Source organism: the organism of the source record quoted next, unplaced genomic scaffold (genome assembly GCF_019419815.1).
Source record: "Pyrus x bretschneideri cultivar Hongxiangsu unplaced genomic scaffold, Pyrus_bretschneideri_v1 Contig12, whole genome shotgun sequence".
NCBI lineage: Eukaryota > Viridiplantae > Streptophyta > Magnoliopsida > Rosales > Rosaceae > Pyrus > Pyrus x bretschneideri.
The window spans coordinates 3,938,448-3,956,455 of NW_025999413.1; the positions used below are offsets into that span (position 1 = coordinate 3,938,448).

An 18,008-nucleotide genomic window follows, 5' to 3' on the forward strand; every position below is an offset into this window, starting at 1 on the left:
CCCTACGATTCTACTGCGACAAGTTCTGACAATTTTACTTTTTAAGTGTAGGCTTCTCTTCAAATTTCAAGTTCTGTGTGGGAAGTTGCTTGCAGATCGGTTTAACTCACATCAATCTATAGACTCGTTTGGAAGTTCTTTCAAATCGTTTGGAAGTGCTTTCAAAACGACTGAAGTCGTTTTTGGTAAAATTGATTTTAGAGTTAGCACTCCAAAATAACCAGATGTGCTTCTCTCAAAGTGTTTTTTCAAGATCCACTTAATTTTTTTTACTAAAAATTGGGTTAAAAAATATTTTCACCAAAAGTATTTTCAATCATTTTAAAAGCACTTTCAAACACATCTGCAATTATTACTGGACTTAGCAATGAAAGTGAGGAGATTAGGAGAGAAGCCGAACTCATTTCAATAGGAAATTCTTGATAAGTACGTATTGAACCCGTAGAGAAAAAAAGTGTTTAATGCAAAAGAAGGAACCCTCTCTCCGAGGTGTTTAATACATGATACACCAGGCAAACCAAATGTGGTTCTCTTTTTTCGGCCACCAACAGAAAGGGTTCGAAAGAACCCTAAAGTTACGATGCCCTAATTCATTGCATCGTAGTCGTCCAGCTTGTCATTGTACTGCAGCACCTTTCTTCTAATCTTCGATGAATCCACCCATGTAATGAAATCTTCCATATTCCTTGTCACCAGGAACGCTGGGTCAGTAACAGTTTCTGGACCGACACGGATGTGTCCTTGCTCGATGTATGTGACAGCTTCTTTCAGGTGTTCAGCAAACTTCAATCGAACCAAAACAGTTGAAAGCCTCCGTCTGAAAACATAGACATGGTAAGCCATCATCACTCGTGATAGTGTCAAATAAACTAGTGACACTAGCAATTACTAAGGCAGGATGTGTTCCAACTTTTGTTGCAGACTTTTCTGTCAATAGTTTCATAAGAATTCATCGAGCGTAAGTAAGGAGAAGATTACCTGCAAAGGGATGACACCGACAAGCGTTCACACAACGCCAAGCTTTGCTTCGATGGTATCACACCGATATTGTACCTGTCATCAACATAAACCCTTTAAGTATAGAGCACGTAAGATGATGCTAAAACAGACATAAACCTATTGAGTTCAGATCATACAATATCCAAGTCATCTACAACCGGAACCTCTTTAAATAGATCCCGAACACTTCTCTCTTTATGTCACACAATAATGAACACAATTCGGCGGTAAAGTTTCTCAATTTCGATACACCCATACATCCCAAACACTTCTCTCTTTATGTCAACACAATAACGACCAAGCTTGAGGGGTTAAACTTTCTAAATTTCGACTCGATCACTACTTTGTTTTTCGATAACCCATAGTGTAACACATAATGTCCATAAGAAACACTCCTTAGGACCTAATTGACCAAAATTTGGCAACTTTTTATGGGTTTCTTATGCAGCTTTGAAATATTAATACTTTCAACTGACATATCAATTCAATCAATGCAGCACCAGAAGCACACAAAAAATAAGACTCACAGTTTTTCCAAGAGCATATCGGTCATTTCGATCCGATACGGATCGTTCGGGTTCAACTGCTTCAATATGTGCACCAGCTTCTGCACCATCCGGCACAAACCCGAGTACCTATTTTCCAATTTTCCAATTTTTTTTCAAATTTTTAATTGGAAAGAAACAAAACCCAGTTCATCGGAAGATTAATCGACTGATAAAACCTGAAAGAAATTAAGGGAAAAAAAAAATGAAATCCTACTTTTTGTAGTCGTCGCGACCGGTGACATGGTAGCGCTGCAGAACCTGAGTTTCTCTGTGACCTGCTTCTCTTTTCCAGTCCAAGAAGTTAACTTTCTTCAGCAGCTTCTTCTCATGAAACTTGAGCTGCCTCATACTTCCTCCTCCGCAGAGAGAGAGAGAGAGAGAGAGAGAGAGACGAAAGAGCTAAAACCCTAGCTGGAGTATCAAAGGGGATAAAGTGTTGCAAAACCCTAGATTGGGACGAGAATTTCAATCTTAATTACCAGGCAAGCCCATTTGAATATTTGGATCGGGCCTTAAAGCCCAAACAGCTCAAGCCCTTTTACATTTATGCTAAATATTCAACAACGTTTGCTTATTGAACTCAGTAATGTTATCCTACTGCACTTGTAAAAGATCACGCAAAAACTCAACAATGACGTAATTCACTGTTTTTAATTGATTTTTGATGAAGATATAGTCATACGAGTATTAAAAATAGGGAGTCTTAACGAAACACTTTTAGTACTGTTCACTTTTAATGTTAAGGACATTTTAACTCTAAAAAGTCACTCATGGTATTATTCACTTACAACATTTTTTTTTTATCATTTTGGTTAAAACTTAAAGTTTTTAAGCGTTTTTCATTATTTTTCCTTTAAAAATAAAAATAAATAGTGCATGTGGTCCAATATCCTAATGGATAAGGTGTTGAGTTTTCACTCAGACGTTGCGGGTTCAAAACACTCCATCTCCTAAATTGTTGTAATAATTTCATATCATTCAACTCTTTTTAATAAGAATAACATTTTTTCTTTTTAAGAAAAAGTCATAGAAGTATAAGTAAGACCACTTTAAATTTGTTCAACTCAATGACGAGAATGAATAACGTATGTAGGGGGAGATAAAGGAGAAAGGTGGTGCTACTTACACAACTTTTTTTACCTTCCATGTATTTCTCTCAATTTCTGATCGTCGAATCGAATAAATTGAAGAATATCAAATGACATAAATTAATAAGGATGTGTGGAAAGTTAAAAAAATGTACAGGGATGGTGCCACCCAAATGAGAACTTGCGCGAGGTACCATAACTGTGACAAACCGTTTAAAAAATACATGTCTTTGTATCATTACTACAGGACACTACAATGACAATATACCAATGTTATAGAAATTTCTATGAGAAAAAATATACATAAAAATCACTTTAATTATCCCATGGTCGCTTGAATGATTCTTGTACGCAAATCATTGATCGTGAAGAGCAACTGAATTACACAGTTTTTATGGCGAAAGTTCATAGTTTGCCCAAGACTCAGATGAGGACACCGCTCATTTACATGGTGAAGCACAACAAAATGAAGAAAAGTTTCACTTTTTGGCCAAAAAGTGAATGTGAATGATGGTGATGGAAGAACAATGCACAAGCATGTTATCTATTTAATATTTAGACGTAGATGTGAGTTATGTGGGCTAATTTAACGCTTGAATTACCTTTTCGTTATATATAATGGAGTTGAGATCCTCTTCAGATTTCATTGTCCAGAGTTTAAGAACCAAGAAATTCAAATTGTTCAAAAGAGAGATCGGGGCCTTGTTTTGTGTGAAGTAGGCCAGTAAAATAGAGAGATTTTTCAGTATAACCGTCACACGAGGTAGTATACTACGTGTCCTTATATAAATTGTGGATTATTTGTGTTAAAAGGTTAATAACTTAAAAATTAAAAAATTTCACCACTTACATAAAAACACGTGGTGTACCATCTGCATTCCCGTCATAACTAAAAATTTCTCTAGTAAAATGGATTAATGAGAACCGTATGATTCAATTTAATTAGTTCGTGATTCCTTATCTTTGAGATTCGGACAGTAAGATCAGGAGAAGATATTCGTTATAATGGATTGGAATTCGCTTTCTCAAAAACAAATGAATATGTGTTGCATTTTCAGACCAAATGACATTCAAAACCAAATTGGTCAGTTTCCCCAACCAAAAAAAAAAAAAAGGCCAAATTGGTCTGTCAAATGACTGACAGATATCACGGGGATTTGTCACAATTGCAAACTCCGAACTTTCTCTCTCTCTAAGCAAAACATGAGCACACAGTCACAGGACTCTCACTGACTTAAATGAGAGAAATAACAAGGCAATTGGCTACTTTACCCCTAAATGTAAGAAAAGAAACTTGTATACAACGGATAAGTCATTACTGCGGTTATCGTAAATCAATCATATACTATATATACTATAAAATCGCATGATAATGTTTTATCGGCTTGAATTACTATCACAGTGACATCTCTGAAAGCTATTAACAGCTAGCCAAAAACTGTCCAAAACAAAACTTGTGTTGGTTTAATGTCCATATGCGGTGACAGGGAAGTAGTCAGGCACCGCAACCACTAAATTAAGCTCTGCACATTGCCCCATCACTGTTTGCAGGTTGCAAACTTGCAAGTGGCAATCACAAGGTTTACCTTCATTTGCCCATCACTAAAATGCAATGCCGATTGCAGAGCAATAAAATAGCAATGCAAAACAATGTAACCACTCAATTGAACTTTCAACATTTTTTTATAAAAAGAAAAAAAATATATATATATATATATATATATTGCAGATTCGTGACACCATTTTTTTTTACACAATCTTTTAACGTTTTTATAGGGTTCATCCTGTAATATATTTTAACGATCCGAGCCGTTTTTCTTTTAGAACACCATTCATATAATCCTTGCAAAAATATTAGATAGTTCCAAAACTATTACAGTATTCATTTGTAGTAAAGAAAATAGACGAATACAATTCTACAAAGAAATCGTAAACTCTTAATCTAACGGTCATATAGTTTCAGATTTGGATGATATTTTATAGACATAATTTTTTTTAAGGGAAGACCTAAGAGGTCGACGATTCAGATTGTTAAAATACATTATTGAGTGAGCTCCACAAGAATATGTGTGTATAAACAATAGTATCTCGTATCCGTCTCATATATATATATATATATATGCTTTTCTTTTCTTTTTTTAAAATGAGCAAACAAAAAGGCCCCAAATAAATAGATGATTGTACCTTTTACCCAAAGGATTACCTAGCATGATTGTTTTGGCATCAGTTGTACAAAAATGGACATCTCATAACTAGTAATATTTGGATGGTTAAAAACTTTGTCCTCTTACAATAATTGTGTCTTTGATTTTTTCCAAGAAGTCATATGGTACGTAGTTCAGCTTTCTTTATCAATATATATATTCCCAACTTTGGAATTCCCAATGTGAACAGAAAAGCTCTACTTAATTTTGTTTTAATACATCGATATACTTTTGCTCTAAGGGAACGAGGAATTTAGTTAAGTTACACAATGAATAACCTAATTTGGTATTGAATTCGTCATTTATGAGATACCAACCTAAGACCTCTCACTTCCAAATGAAGAGGAATACCACTAGACTGTAGTACTGAGTGACAAAAACTCTACTTAATTAGGTAAAATGAATGATATGTCAAAACCAATAAATTAAAATAAAGAGCAAATGCATCCATTTTACCACAATGGAAACCACACCCACCCAGATCAGGATCCTCTCATGAGCAAAGGATGAGGATCATCTTGACCAAGTTCATTGGATCATTGAAACTTTATCCAACGGCTACAATTATTATAATTTTTAGAGGAGCCCCCTGTTTGTAACCGTTGGATAAAATTTCAACGGTCAGATGAGTTTGGTCAAGAGGATCGTCATCCTTTGCTTAGGAGAGGATCCTAATCCTACCTACCCTAACGCAACCAAATTAGACAAAATTTTGAGTGTCGTGGATTGTATACACTTTAATAGAAAGTTAATTCTCTCTAAATTAACAAGGGATAAAAAAAAAGTTTCTATTTTTTTAATTTAACAGTATATTTACGCTAAGAAATGAGGAGCTTGAGTAAACTACACAATAAACAAGTCATAATAATTTAGAGCTGAAGTTGGCAGAAATAAAAAATCAAACATAAAAACTCCTACTTACAAATGAAAATGAACATCATTAAGATCGCATAAACATGGTTTTAATTTTGTTTACAGGAGTCAACATATTTGACAAAATAAAACATATAAAAAACGAATTACTTTGGTCATACGGCAAAACAACTGACAAGTGAGTATAGCATCCATTAATTCTAGTTATTTGTAATTAGATTCTGGTTACAAAATCCACTTCCCTACCAACAACAATCTAAAAAAATAATCAAAAAACAAGGGTGACTTGTATTGATTTCATCTCTGTCCTTTCTTACCAAGTATTTCTGGTGTTTTTTTTTTCAGAAAGATTGTAATCTCAGTCTTTGGTGTTCTTCTTTGGCTCGGCCTGCAATAGATGCGTTCTCTCCAGCCTTGATTCAGCCCTTTTTTCTGTTTCAGTTTCTCATTGAAACTTCTACGCCTCTCTTTCCAGCCACCACATTCTTCAAGTTTCCCGGCGACACTCGCCGGATTATTGGCCGGAATCTCACCGGAAAATCAAGGAGCAACGCAAAGTGAGTGTTGGGCTTGTCGAGATTGGTCATAAAGTTGCATTCTTTGAACTCTTTTTGGAGATTTACTGTTTTTCCTGTCTGGGTTTTGATTGGTGAAGCTTTTCAACAATGGCGGAAGCTTCATAGCCGTACGAGGGGGAAAGTGTGTTTTTTGGGGTGGTTCCAGGGAAAATCTGAGTGTTGGGTTTTGATTATTTTAGTGCCGGACTTCACCAGAACCAAGAAAGATTTAATCTTTTTTTATTCTTTCGAGGTGGTTTCGGATATGTCAATAACTACTCGAGCATCCATTGACATTCATCTGTGAAATATTTTATGTTGAATTGCAACAAGTTTGGTGCTTGAATGGTTGAATGGTTGACTGGTTGAAACTGAATGGTTAAATGATCGGTTGAAAAATTGAATGAGTTTTTTAGATCCTTAAAATGTGCAAAGCTGAGGACTTTGAGAAGTTTAATTACAGAGAAGCAATGAAGGTGGGATTTAAGTTGATGGGGAGAGTTAAAAGGTTGAAGAGCTCAATGTTGAAGATGAACTCATGGCTGCTGATCATCCGGGCGATCGTTACAGCGTTGGTGTGGGCGTCGGCGGTGCAGCTGGTTGGGATTTGGCTGATTAAGGGGCCTAGTTTGTTCAATGTTTGGCGTCCTTGCACTCAGTTGGAATTGCCTGTTCATGCTACTGAATTGGCTAACAAGCTTCCAATGCCAATTGTTCTCCCACCAAAGAGTATGTTTTGATCTTGTCTGATGAAAAATCTGGATCGATTTCGTGTTTAATATTTTGCACACCCTCGTTTATTTCTCCTTTAGTTTATTCAATCGAAAGAATGGAAATAACAAGGTATGCAGGGGCAGGGCGAGAAAAATTGTGCACGGAAATCGTTTCTCCTTAGAGAACTGATGTTTGAGGGAGTACATTGAATTTTCATTCTTCATTCTAATCAGTTGCTTGCATGCTAAATTGTTTGGATGAATAAAAGTTGTGATTTACGGGTGCTGTTTGTGTCAGGGGTCTACAAAAACAATGGCTATCTCATGGTTTCTTGCAATGGAGGATTGAATCAAATGCGAGCGGCAGTGAGTTGCTAGCTACCTACTTCATCACAATTCTGAACGTTCTTTCCTTCGGTTTTGATGTTTTATCGCGGTTTGTCTCCCACCACCATGTTATTTTACTCATTGTTCGATTTCCTGCAGATCTGTGATATGGTTGCAGTTGCCAGATACTTGAATGTCACACTTATAGTTCCCGAGCTAGATAAAAACTCCTTTTGGGCTGCAAGGTAGGTCAATTTGTTTTCGAGTAAAATTACAAGGAATCCATAATCTCATTGTAAACCCCTTTATATGAATAAGGAAAGGGAGAGAATCTGAATGTCCTCTTGTGTTGGCACTTGGCAGTGAGTTTCAGGACATTTTTGATGTTGATCATTTCATTACATCCTTGAGAGACGAGGTTCGGATATTAAGGAAATTGCCACCGAAGCTCAGGAAAAGAGCTGTATACTCAATGCCACCGGTTAGTTGGTCTAACATGTCCTACTACCTTCATCAGGTTGGTTAGAATCCGAGCATCATTCTGTTTCCTTTTTGGTTTATGATCATTCTAAGCAGTTGAACTAACTTCTAGAGGTGTTTTCCAACAGATCCTGCCTCTGGTGCAGAAGTATAAAGTAGTACATTTGAATAAAACTGATGCTCGAGTAGCTAACAATGGGCTACCTCTTGAGTTCCAGAAGCTGCGCTGCCGAGTTAATTTCCATGCTCTGAGATTCACTTCCCAGATAGAGGAAATCGGTAGAAAGCTTCTCAGGATTTTGAGAGAAAAGGGCCCTTTTCTGGCTCTTCATCTCCGATATGAAATGGATATGTTGGCATTCTCTGGCTGCAGTCATGGTTGCAGCAATGATGAGGAGGAAGAACTCACCAAAATGCGGTAAATCCTCTTTCCATTTTTAATCTTTTTGTGCATCAATCATTACTAGTTTTTCGATTATTAACCTCTTTTAATTATGGAAATTGTTAGATATGCTAACCCCTTGTGGAAGATCAAAGACATAAATTCAGAAACAAAAAGGCTAGAAGGCTTGTGCCCCCTAACACCAGAGGAAACTGCTCTGGTGTTGGTTGCACTTGGAATTGATCACAACGTCCAGATTTATATCGCCTCTGGAGAAATGTATGGCGGAAACAGAAGGATGCAAGGTTTAAAAGCTGCTTTTCCGAATTTGGTAAGTAGAAGGAAGAAGAAGAAGCAACCTATTCAACAATTATACATCATAGGACTGCCATAACAGTTATCTTGAACTTTGGTGCAACAGGTCAGAAAAGAGACGCTGCTGGAGCCTTCGGATTTGAGGTATTTCCCGAACCACTCTTCCCAAATGGCAGCGTTGGACTATCTAGTCTCCTTAGAGAGTGATATATTTATTCCAACGTACGATGGAAACATGGCTAAAGTTGTTGAAGGCCAACGTAGGTAAATACATGTTCAATCCCCATCTCCATAGATTACTATAGTTCAGAACATCGTCTAACCTTTCAACTTTTTAGCAAGATAAGATCTGTTAATTTCAAATGATGTTTTGATCCGAGATATAAGTTTCTCCTTGGCTTTTTTTCATGCTTCAGATTCTTGGGTTTCAAAAGGACAGTTTTATTAGACAGAAGGCTACTGATTGGATTAATAGAACAATTCAGCACTGGCTCATTGAGCTGGGATGAGTTCTCTTACATTGTGAAGGAAGCTCACGCCAATCGGATGGGGAACCCAAAGAAGCGAGTTCCGATCCTAGATAAACCAAAGGAGGAAGATTACTTCTACTCAAATCCACATGAATGTTTGCAGCTGTTAGATGAACCCTTGAGAACCACAGGATCTTAGCATGACAAAGAGATTGTTTTTTTTCCCCTTCAAAATTATCTGCATTTTGTACCATTGAGAATTTTTCACAGGCAGTAGTTTAATGTACATAGAATTGGGTTGGGGGGTTTCGATCTTGGAGCCACTGCTTCGGGGGAAGGATTTAGGACGTCACGCTGCGTTCTAGAGGTGCATGTAAGTCTCTCCCTCGGCTTCGGGTACTCTTGATCAAAAAGCATTTGGAAAAATTTATAGAGTTTTCATTAATGAATCAAGGTTTTATGGAGAGAATACCAAATAAGATCATTGTGATTAAATAAGGGGCAATGTAGTTCACTTCCCTCAAAATCTCTCATGTACTTGTGCAAGCATATTTTTTTGCAACAAGATATTCACACCTACCCTCTCTCTCTCTCTCTCTCTCTCTCTCTCTCTCTCTCTCTCTCTCTCTCTCTCTCTCTTAAAATGACTCTAGTATTGGTGAACTAATCCATGGTCATATCATCTGAGTGAAATTGAGATTCTCTTCAAATTTCTGTATTTGAAGCCATCAGACCTAAAGATCTAGACCACTTATTTTAAATTATGCGATCTTTATTAGTTTATTCTACTGACTCATCTTACACAAACTAATAGTCTGAATCTATCATTCTCTTTCTTCAACTATTCAAATCTCTGAATCCTTAGGACACTAAATACTAAAAATCCGGAAAGAATGTCGACCTACGCTGATTCCATAAGAAAATAATTAACAAAAACTTCAATTACTTTTGTGGATAAAATACAAAAAGTGAACTTGATGAACTAGGCATGCGTAAGCTATTGAGATTGGTGGGGCCAAAAGCATCCAATGCTGACAGCAACATGACATCTGGAAAGCTGATGTTTCTAAGGTAATGATCCCCATCATTTCATATCCTTAGTCTGCACCAAACCTTGTTTCTCGAATGAGGATCTTGAGGATCCAAAGAGGATCCTGCTGATTGTTTCATTGTTTAGTTTTTCGGTTATACCTAGGTTGCTTAGTTCCCATTAAAATAAAATATATGTATTATTTTAGAAGTTAGGGTACACCAACCCCATGCTTCAAGCATAATATTAAAGAAGAAATCATGCCTTGTAGAATGCGACAAACTTTTAATAAAAATATTACTGTAACAGTATTTCAGATTATTATTATTATTTAAAATCGTGATACTGTATGATTGAAATATTGTCACAAGGCTTCTCAATGTATGTTTTCTTTGAACAATTTGTTCTTAGAGTTTTAGTCGTTGAATTCTTAGCTAAGAGTTTAACAGTTACGAAACTCGGTACATGTTATGAGCCAGTTCATTCTAGAATTTTTCTTCAGTGTGGTTTAGAGAGCGAGAGAAACCATGTTAGTTGAAATGAGTGATCCCAGAAAACTTGGTGCCCTAAAATCCAATTTCGTAATATTGGATAGTATGTAACAACTTCGTCTTAATAAATGAACGAAACAGCAAGAGAACATAAGAAGGACCGAAAGCCGCTTCACTTTTGATGCATGGAACCATCCATCTGAAACTTCAAAAGTACCAACAAATGAATATCTCACACTTCTATCTAGGGAAAATCCATGCACAAAGGAGAACAAACCATCTACAATTGACCTTTAGCCTAGTTGTTCTGTTGCCCATGTAATTTCCAAACAAAATGTGACCTGCCCGAGAACCCCGTCATCCCAATAAAACCACGAAAACCAAATATAACACACTAAGAAAAGCTAGAAACTATCTAGTCTAGCCGTCTCTTGTTCTGAACCGCTTATGAGCCGGTTCAAATCCCCCATCACAGCTACTTACTTGAGCCTGTGTCATCATTTGATTGTTCATGGATCGGTTTGCACGTGCCTGAACAAACAAATATCAAGGGATAAGGGAAATATTGTGAATTCCTATTGGTAGCAGATGTAGTAACAATGGTGTTTAGCATGATGGTAGAGATTCTAAACGAACCTTCGAACTAGATGCTACAGATGTCAGCCCACTGTCAGCTCGATTCGCGACATCCATTTGAACAGAGATGCTGGCCAGGGACAAGTCCAGGCCAGCAGATTGCAGTGCCTGCGTCAGATTGTTCAAAACCCTGCTCAACACAAAACCTACCTCAGAAACCGTGGAATGATACTTTACAATAAAAACCCTTATTATGACAACTTCTTGTAACATGCCAATCGACTTTTAAGTCTCCGCTGGTAACACTTTCAAAGTTTTAACACAAAATATCAACTTAGAAGCATGCTTTCCATAGAAAACAATCAGGGAAATACAAGCACACATAATCTGTGCATGAATCAGACTATCAGTCAATGACGGCTATGTGGCATGGCTACTGTGTGAAAGATAATATAGCACAGGAAACAAGCTTGAAACATGGCTGGTCCTCCAAGAAGATAAACATGTTAATTAAAAAAATTTGGTAGCTGGTGCAATAATGTTATCGAGAGATATTTCTGGGAGCTCACCCTTGAGAGTAGGCACTTGAGATGCTACCAGATCCACTATGTTCATCCTGTTTATTCAGTTTACCATCTGAAACGGTTGAAGATGTTATACCCGCCATCGATGGGAATTGGGGTCGAGAAGCCATGTTCCGAACATCAGTAATAGATTCCTGCAACGGCTGTGTTGGTACTCCACTCCCAACAGAATCAAAGATGCTTTGTTGCTGCACATTGGGAACTGATTGAGTAGCTAGCCCGGCAATGTGATCCAGTGCTTTGTAAACAACAGTGGAACCCAAGTCAGATTCCACTAAGTTTTGAGCGTTGGGGAGCATTGCTGGTGAGACAACCACATTATTCTCATGACCTGAACCATTGTTCATAACTTGAGACTGGTCTGCTAAATTTTCTCCAGACCTATTATGATTTTTCTGTGGCAAACAGACAAATGGGAGGTCACTAAGTTTCCGCAGGGCAGACTGCTATAATCAATACCCTAGGCAATCTAGATATATTTGGTAACACCATGACAGTTGCTAGCTATACTATTTCTTAAAGTCCAAAGTAACCTTCAAAAATCCTAAATAAGCCCAAAAATATATAGAGTTGGAGTCATCGCCCGTACGGTCTTGTTCTCCAGTAACAGTAAAAGAGCCTCTCTGCCTAGATTTGGGTGCATGTTGCAACTGTTTTGTGCAGGTGTCTATGTGGTGTTTGTCTCATGTACCATATACATGTTATGAAGTAAAGCACAACAGAATTTTATAGTTTTCCAATTTTGTTCTTTCACCCATAATGTGAATTAAAGGACATAAACTGCAGCTTCCGTCTACTAATTTGAAAATTACACAAATGAACTATTGCAAAAGATACAGTCCGACTGTGAATCCCGTGGCATAAAGGCAAGTTTCTATTGTCACCAGTTGGACATGCTTGTTAGCACATGCCAATCCAAAGTATGTCTAGTACATGTCGTCTACTGTTCAAAACAGGTCCTTTCACTTTTTTCAGGTTCAAAGTAACACCTATAGAGATTGACAATGAAATACAAAAGTGATAAAGACGTATGACTCCAATACCATAGCACATGCAAGCAAACACTACCTCACACACAGAAACAGATATCGAGCATTAGAATTTTACCCATGGCACCAGTTTGGTTGGCTCGGGACTCCACCCTTGGTATGACCCCTCGTATAAATTTACCCTCTCCTGTAAAAATTGAACGTACTCTATAACCTGCATATAGATACAGTAATATTTCAATATGATGCTCAACACATTCCACCAAAATAATAAGATAACGAGGATAAAACATTAAAAACACGCTTGGAATGCATACCTCCAACAACAAGGAAGCCTTATCTCTTTTCTGATCATTTTGGGGTATGATATCTCTCAACATCTGAAATCTGCCTCAGAAATATATATTGCCCAGGTGAGTGAAGAGTTTACACCCATGCTAATAGAACAAAAAGACCCGCATGGCACAAAACAGCAGCAAAAAAGGATAAAACTTTATACGACAACAAGACGGGAGGGAAGACTACAATTGAAATTCAACACAAAATGCTTTCATTAGAAACAAACAACCACTGGGTAATCGCTTCTCAAATTTGCTAACTTGCATGACCAATTCGCAAATTGAGTTTCGAATAGCCAAAATTGTTTGCCTACAAGGTATCAAACATTTTGAAGAGTTTGGTAATCATAAAGTTTCGATTTTTAAGAAGAAAAAAAAATCACTTTAATTCAACAACTCATAATTTGAGCTTAACATTCAACAAAATATGTACTTTCAACTTTTCCAGTAGATACATTGTGACAATTGGCATTCGAATCAGAAATTTTTCGAGTTCAAGCAACACGGAAAATCGAATAATATAAAATCAAAATCGACAAAGAACAATTAAAGGAGTGCTTGAATTAGAAAGGGTAAAGCTTTGAGCTTGAAGAGCTTGCCTCTCATTAATCTTGCTCCTCCGGCGCTGCTCGGTTTCGGAATGTTTGGACCGGTTCTTCTCCCTGCCTTGCCCTTCTACCTTCACTGCCAATTCCCCTATCAATTCCTCATGAGCTTCACTTGCATACCAATTTATTATTTTTCAAAAAATAAAATTCTTTATTTCTTCAAAATAATATAAAATAAAAACCAACAGTCAACTCATAGCTCACAGAGGAGAGAGAGAGACCTCCATGAGACACTTCATCGTCGTCTTCAAATTCATCGTGGTTGCCCGTTGAAGCTTTCGCCATCTACGACAGCCTAAATTACATAAATTTCTCCCGAAATTAAATATAAATACACAAAAAAAATGAAGACAATATTACAGAGAGAGAGAGTACTGAGGAGCTCGGGGAGGAAGGCGCGGTGTGAGAGTGAAAGGTAGCGATGGTGGCGGCGGAAATGCGGAGGTCCGGGACCAAGATGGGGGCCCGAATTGGGTCCGACGGAGCTGGAAATGGTGGAAAAAGAGTCTGGTTTTGGTGGAGCTTTTTGTGCCGATGCGTTGTCGTTTTGGAGTTTTGTATTTGAGCCAACGGTTACAGTGAGACAACCATACAAATTTGGAGCCCTAGGTGGCTACTCCTACTGTTTCTGTCGTTTTCCTGAATCATTAATAAATTATTATTAAATATTAAACATTAAATCTTGATTATTCTCTCAATTAATCTTATTTTTTATTTCTTCAATTAATCTTAATTTATTAATTAATATTCTTCTGTAGTGCCCGCCACTATTTCTAACGTGACCCGCCACCGCGCCTAATTGGTGCATTTTTTCTTTGTTGTACGCTTAATTTGTTTTATTTTGCCTAATATTAGGTTTCAATCTCGTAAATGACGAAATTGATATCAAATGAGATTGTTTATTGTGTGGTTTAGCCGAACTCTCTCTCTTCTTAGTATAAAAATATCAATGTACTCAAAAAAAAAAAAAACCATTAAATCTTGATTATTCTCTCGATTAATCTTTTTTTTTTATTTTTTTTCTTCAATTAATCTTAATTTATTAATTAATATTATTCTGTAGTGCCCGCCACTATTTCTAACGTGACCCGCCGCGCCTAATTGGTGCATTTTTTCTTTGTTGGACGCCTAATTTGTTTTATTTTGCCCACTTGATTATCATATTAATATTATAAAATATTGTGTAAAAAAAAAAAAAAAAGATGATAGAAAGTACATTGAGAGTTATATTTTTGAGCGAGTCTCCTTAATATTTATCTTCCAATTTACGATAAAGAGATTTGAATTTGTGTGCAAGAATGCAATAAAATATACGCATTATTCTGGTCCACTAGCGTATCCTGTAACTTTAACCTGACACTGTCCAAGACTTCTGATGGTCATCATAGTTAAGCACGTGATTTTTTTTTTTTTTTTTTAACAATAGTGACGTAGGGGAACGGGAGGGGAAAATGACTCTTCGAGTATATGAGTTAGAGTAAATGCTCTTAACAAACTGAGTTACAAATTATTTGCACTACATGATTTGCTTTTATATAAATACAAGGTTGATTATTTGATATAATATTTTACATTAATTATATTCTTGCTACATCAATAGTGTGACAGTTGATGTAAGTCATGTGGCTTATTACATATCTTACATAATTTCTCCATCATTGGATTGTAACAATGGAAAATAATAATCACACACCCTTTTCCTCTCCTTCCACACTTGTTGATACACCAAACACTTTGATTTCCGGCCAGATGTTTCCGTTTATTTTATTCAATTCGATGCCAAAAAATGAAGAGAGATGTGTAAGAGGAGAAAAAAAGCGTGTTGTTATCATTTTCCACAACAATTAACTTCTAGGAGATCTCAAGGGCTTCAAGTCAAAGAGAGCAATAGTACTCTTCTTCCTTGGCTATGCTTGGAACAAGTTGAGACTCATGGTATAAGCCGTTGGTATGCCGTAAGTTCAAGTCCAAACTAGCCAATTGTTACTTTGTTTGAGAAGTGCTTAGCAGCGGCTAGATTCCACGCCTCCGGTCCATCCTCCGGCCTTCCACTCCTTGAACGCTTCGTCTCTCCGTGGAAGCAACCGGACAACGACGTCAACAAGGACATGAACCAACTCGCCATGTTCTTACTCATGGTTTTGATCTTAACTTGGAAGGCAAGGAACTGATGAGGTTGTGTTTCTCCTGGTTTTGTTGCTGCTACTTGGACTTCTGTCTTTGCTTTATATACAGCTTCTTTTTCTTGGAGCTCAAGTTTTTACTTGTTGAAAAATCAAATACTATAGGACCATGGCATGGGGTTTTTTACTTTTCCTGTTGACACTTTGTTGACCAAAGTCTCCCATAATTTAGCAGCAAGTTTCTTGGAAGCCAAAGGTTTTCTTGAGAGGCAAACAAAGATTAACCAACATGAACTTCAAAACCTAATTATGTATCTTTCTAAGGCCCCACATAACTTCGACTAAGAAAAGAAATCTAACCAATACTTGAACGAGGAAAAACTTGAGTAGGGCATTCAAAGCACGTTGATGATGTCAACAGTTGGGAAATTTCTGGCAAAAATCTAAGAGCTTTTTTGGTATTCTACTTGAATTTAATTTTTAAACTCAAAAACAATTTTCAAGTTTTAGGCCTTAAAAACTTGTTTGGTATGACTATTTAAAAAAACAGAATTCAAGACTAACTCAAAAATATAGTCTATTATCTAAAAACACATAAAGTGAGTTTTTAGAGTTTTTAAACTTAAACTCACTCGTTTCTTTTCTCTTCCTCCTCCCCTCTCACTCCAAACCTCTCTCTCTTTTATTCCTTCTCTCACCCATCTCTTTCTTCTTCTTTTTTTACATTTTTCGTCTCTCCTCCAATCCGCTCTCTTCATTCTCTCAGTTCTTTTTCTCACTCCTCTTCCCCTCTGTCTCCTTCCATCCTCTCACTTCTTTCTCTTTCCTCCAATCATCTCTTATTTTATTTCCTCTTCTATCCCCTTTCTCTCTTAAACCCCCTCTTTTTGGATCTCTTTGTCCAGTTTAAGTTGTAAGATTTAGAATTTTCAAATCGCATACCAAACAAGTTTTTGAGTCTTAAAGAAAATTGTTTTCAAGAAAAATTCTTAAGAAATGTTTTGAGAAATTATAAAAAAAAATTAAATAAAATATCAAACAAGCCCTAAGATTTTATGTATTTTAATCACATTTGATTATATCGTGGTGGCCCTATGAAGCTTTTGCCATCTCCTATTGCCTAAATTACATAAAATTCTCCCAAAATTAAATAAATAAACAAAAAAAAAAATTGAAGACAATTTTACAGAGAGAGTACTGAGGAGCTCGGGGAGGAGGGCGCGGTGTGAGAGCGAGAGGTGGCGGTGGAAATGCGGAGGTCCAGGGCCAAGATGGGTGCCCGAAATAGGTCCGTCGGAGCTGGAAATAGTGGAAAAAGGGTCTGGTGTTGGGAGCTTTTTGTGCTGATGTGTTTTCGTTTTGGAGTTTTGTTTTTGCGACAATGGTTATAGTAGGACAAACAACCATAGACCTTTGGAGCCCTAGGTCGCGACTCTTACCGTTTCTGTTTTTGATATTTTACTAAAGAAAATAAGGTAGACTTAACCTCATAATATACTAGTATTAATATGAATCAAATTCGTTTTTGGTGAGAATCGAACCTAAGACATCTCACTTACCGTCATACTAAATGGGACTCTTACTGTTTATGTCGATTCCTAAATCATTATTTTTTTTAAGAATTAATTATTAAGTAAATTAAACATTTAATCTTGATTATTCTCACAATTAATCTTAATTTAATTAATATTAGAGTTTTTATCACAAATGGTTTTGAAATTGACACACATCAGTACAATGCAGTTGCGGACAAATTAGCCAATTTAGGGCTTTTCTCGTCTTCACTTGGTTGACATACCGCTCCTCCTATAGAGATTCTTCATTTTCTGCATTCAGATTTCTTGGACATGCTGGCCTATAGGTTTGTCTCCCCTTCTTGATGTATGATTTTCATTTTTAATTAATCTTTTGGATTTTTATTTTTAGTTTTGCAGCTTGTCTTGCAAGTTTTTACCTTTTAGGTTTTATATTAGAGGGGTTCGCTCCTATATCCACCCCTCTTTTTCTTGTATTTTCTTTTTCAAGAGTGGTACAGTGTATGTCCCCCCATTTTCTTGTATTTCTTTTTCAAGAGGGGTAAGGTGTTAGGTATACGTCCCTCCCCTTTTCTTGTATTTTTGTTTTTCTTGCTTTATAAGTAGTAAAGTTTATGTCCCTTTAGACTATGTGTAACTTGATTTTTCTATATCAATAAATTTCCAAGAAAAAAAAAAAAAAAAACTTGACATTGTCCAAGATTTCTGATGGTCATCATAGTTAAGCATGTGATTTTTTTTTTTCATTTTTTTTTCTTCTAATGATACAAGTGATGTA

The 18,008-nt window shown here is 36.6% G+C and overlaps 3 protein-coding genes across 14 annotated transcripts; 1 reads left to right on the plus strand and 2 right to left on the minus strand.

The window, feature by feature from the left end:
* Window positions 1-382: 382 nt before the first annotated feature.
* Window positions 383-1,981, minus strand: LOC103966793 (U3 small nucleolar ribonucleoprotein protein IMP3). The gene is made up of 4 exons (XM_009380008.3): window positions 1,762-1,981; window positions 1,527-1,634; window positions 979-1,053; window positions 383-817 (listed from the first exon to the last, which is right to left on the minus strand). Exons 1-4 carry the CDS (start codon window positions 1,893-1,895, stop codon window positions 586-588), a joined length of 549 nt encoding a protein of 182 aa, XP_009378283.1. The 5' UTR covers window positions 1,896-1,981; the 3' UTR covers window positions 383-585.
* A 3,891-nt stretch (window positions 1,982-5,872) lies between these two features.
* Window positions 5,873-9,535, plus strand: LOC103966792 (rhamnogalacturonan I rhamnosyltransferase 1). 3 transcript variants are annotated; one of them, XM_048578025.1, is made up of 9 exons: window positions 5,873-6,269; window positions 6,368-6,998; window positions 7,281-7,348; window positions 7,469-7,554; window positions 7,673-7,826; window positions 7,918-8,207; window positions 8,298-8,502; window positions 8,593-8,750; window positions 8,903-9,535. In XM_048578025.1, exons 2-9 carry the CDS (start codon window positions 6,695-6,697, stop codon window positions 9,153-9,155), a joined length of 1,518 nt encoding a protein of 505 aa, XP_048433982.1. In that variant the 5' UTR covers window positions 5,873-6,269; window positions 6,368-6,694; the 3' UTR covers window positions 9,156-9,535. The 3 variants fall into 3 exon arrangements, with proteins under 3 accessions (XP_048433982.1, XP_009378282.1, XP_048433983.1); XM_009380007.3 differs by having other exon boundaries at window positions 5,873-6,998; XM_048578026.1 differs by lacking the exon at window positions 5,873-6,269 and having other exon boundaries at window positions 6,860-6,998; window positions 7,121-7,348.
* A 1,088-nt stretch (window positions 9,536-10,623) lies between these two features.
* Window positions 10,624-16,943, minus strand: LOC103966790 (transcription factor BIM2). 10 transcript variants are annotated; one of them, XM_009380004.3, is made up of 8 exons: window positions 16,894-16,943; window positions 13,794-13,867; window positions 13,564-13,648; window positions 12,944-13,013; window positions 12,745-12,840; window positions 11,623-12,032; window positions 11,114-11,243; window positions 10,624-11,008 (listed from the first exon to the last, which is right to left on the minus strand). In XM_009380004.3, the coding sequence occupies exons 2-8, from the start codon at window positions 13,855-13,857 to the stop codon at window positions 10,898-10,900; spliced, it is 966 nt and encodes a 321-aa protein (XP_009378279.2). In that variant the 5' UTR covers window positions 13,858-13,867; window positions 16,894-16,943; the 3' UTR covers window positions 10,624-10,897. The 10 variants fall into 10 exon arrangements, with proteins under 10 accessions (XP_009378279.2, XP_009378275.2, XP_048433986.1 ...); XM_009380000.3 differs by having other exon boundaries at window positions 13,564-13,678; window positions 16,894-16,917; XM_048578029.1 differs by having other exon boundaries at window positions 13,564-13,643; window positions 13,777-13,867; window positions 16,894-16,910.
* Window positions 16,944-18,008: the final 1,065 nt, after the last annotated feature.

Excerpts from the sequence above, each read along its gene's own strand:
- LOC103966793 (XM_009380008.3), bottom strand. The coding sequence starts at position 1,895 with ATGAGGCAGCTCAAGTTTCATGAGAAGAAGCTGCTGAAGAAAGTTAAC. Across the intron at positions 1,635-1,761 it reads GGTCGCGACGACTACAAAAA|GTACTCGGGTTTGTGCCGGA; the intron begins GTAGGATTTCAT and ends ATTGGAAAATAG. Across the intron at positions 1,054-1,526 it reads GATATGCTCTTGGAAAAACT|GTACAATATCGGTGTGATAC; the intron begins GTGAGTCTTATT and ends TGTTGATGACAG.
- LOC103966792 (XM_009380007.3), top strand. The coding sequence starts at position 6,695 with ATGTGCAAAGCTGAGGACTTTGAGAAGTTTAATTACAGAGAAGCAATG. Across the intron at positions 8,208-8,297 it reads GAAGAACTCACCAAAATGCG|ATATGCTAACCCCTTGTGGA; the intron begins GTAAATCCTCTT and ends GGAAATTGTTAG. Across the intron at positions 8,503-8,592 it reads AAGCTGCTTTTCCGAATTTG|GTCAGAAAAGAGACGCTGCT; the intron begins GTAAGTAGAAGG and ends TTGGTGCAACAG.
- LOC103966790 (XM_009380000.3), bottom strand. The coding sequence starts at position 13,857 with ATGGCGAAAGCTTCAACGGGCAACCACGATGAATTTGAAGACGACGAT. Across the intron at positions 11,244-11,622 it reads TCAAGTGCCTACTCTCAAGG|GGTTTTGAACAATCTGACGC; the intron begins GTGAGCTCCCAG and ends TGTGTTGAGCAG. Across the intron at positions 11,009-11,113 it reads CTGTAGCATCTAGTTCGAAG|GCACGTGCAAACCGATCCAT; the intron begins GTTCGTTTAGAA and ends TTGTTTGTTCAG.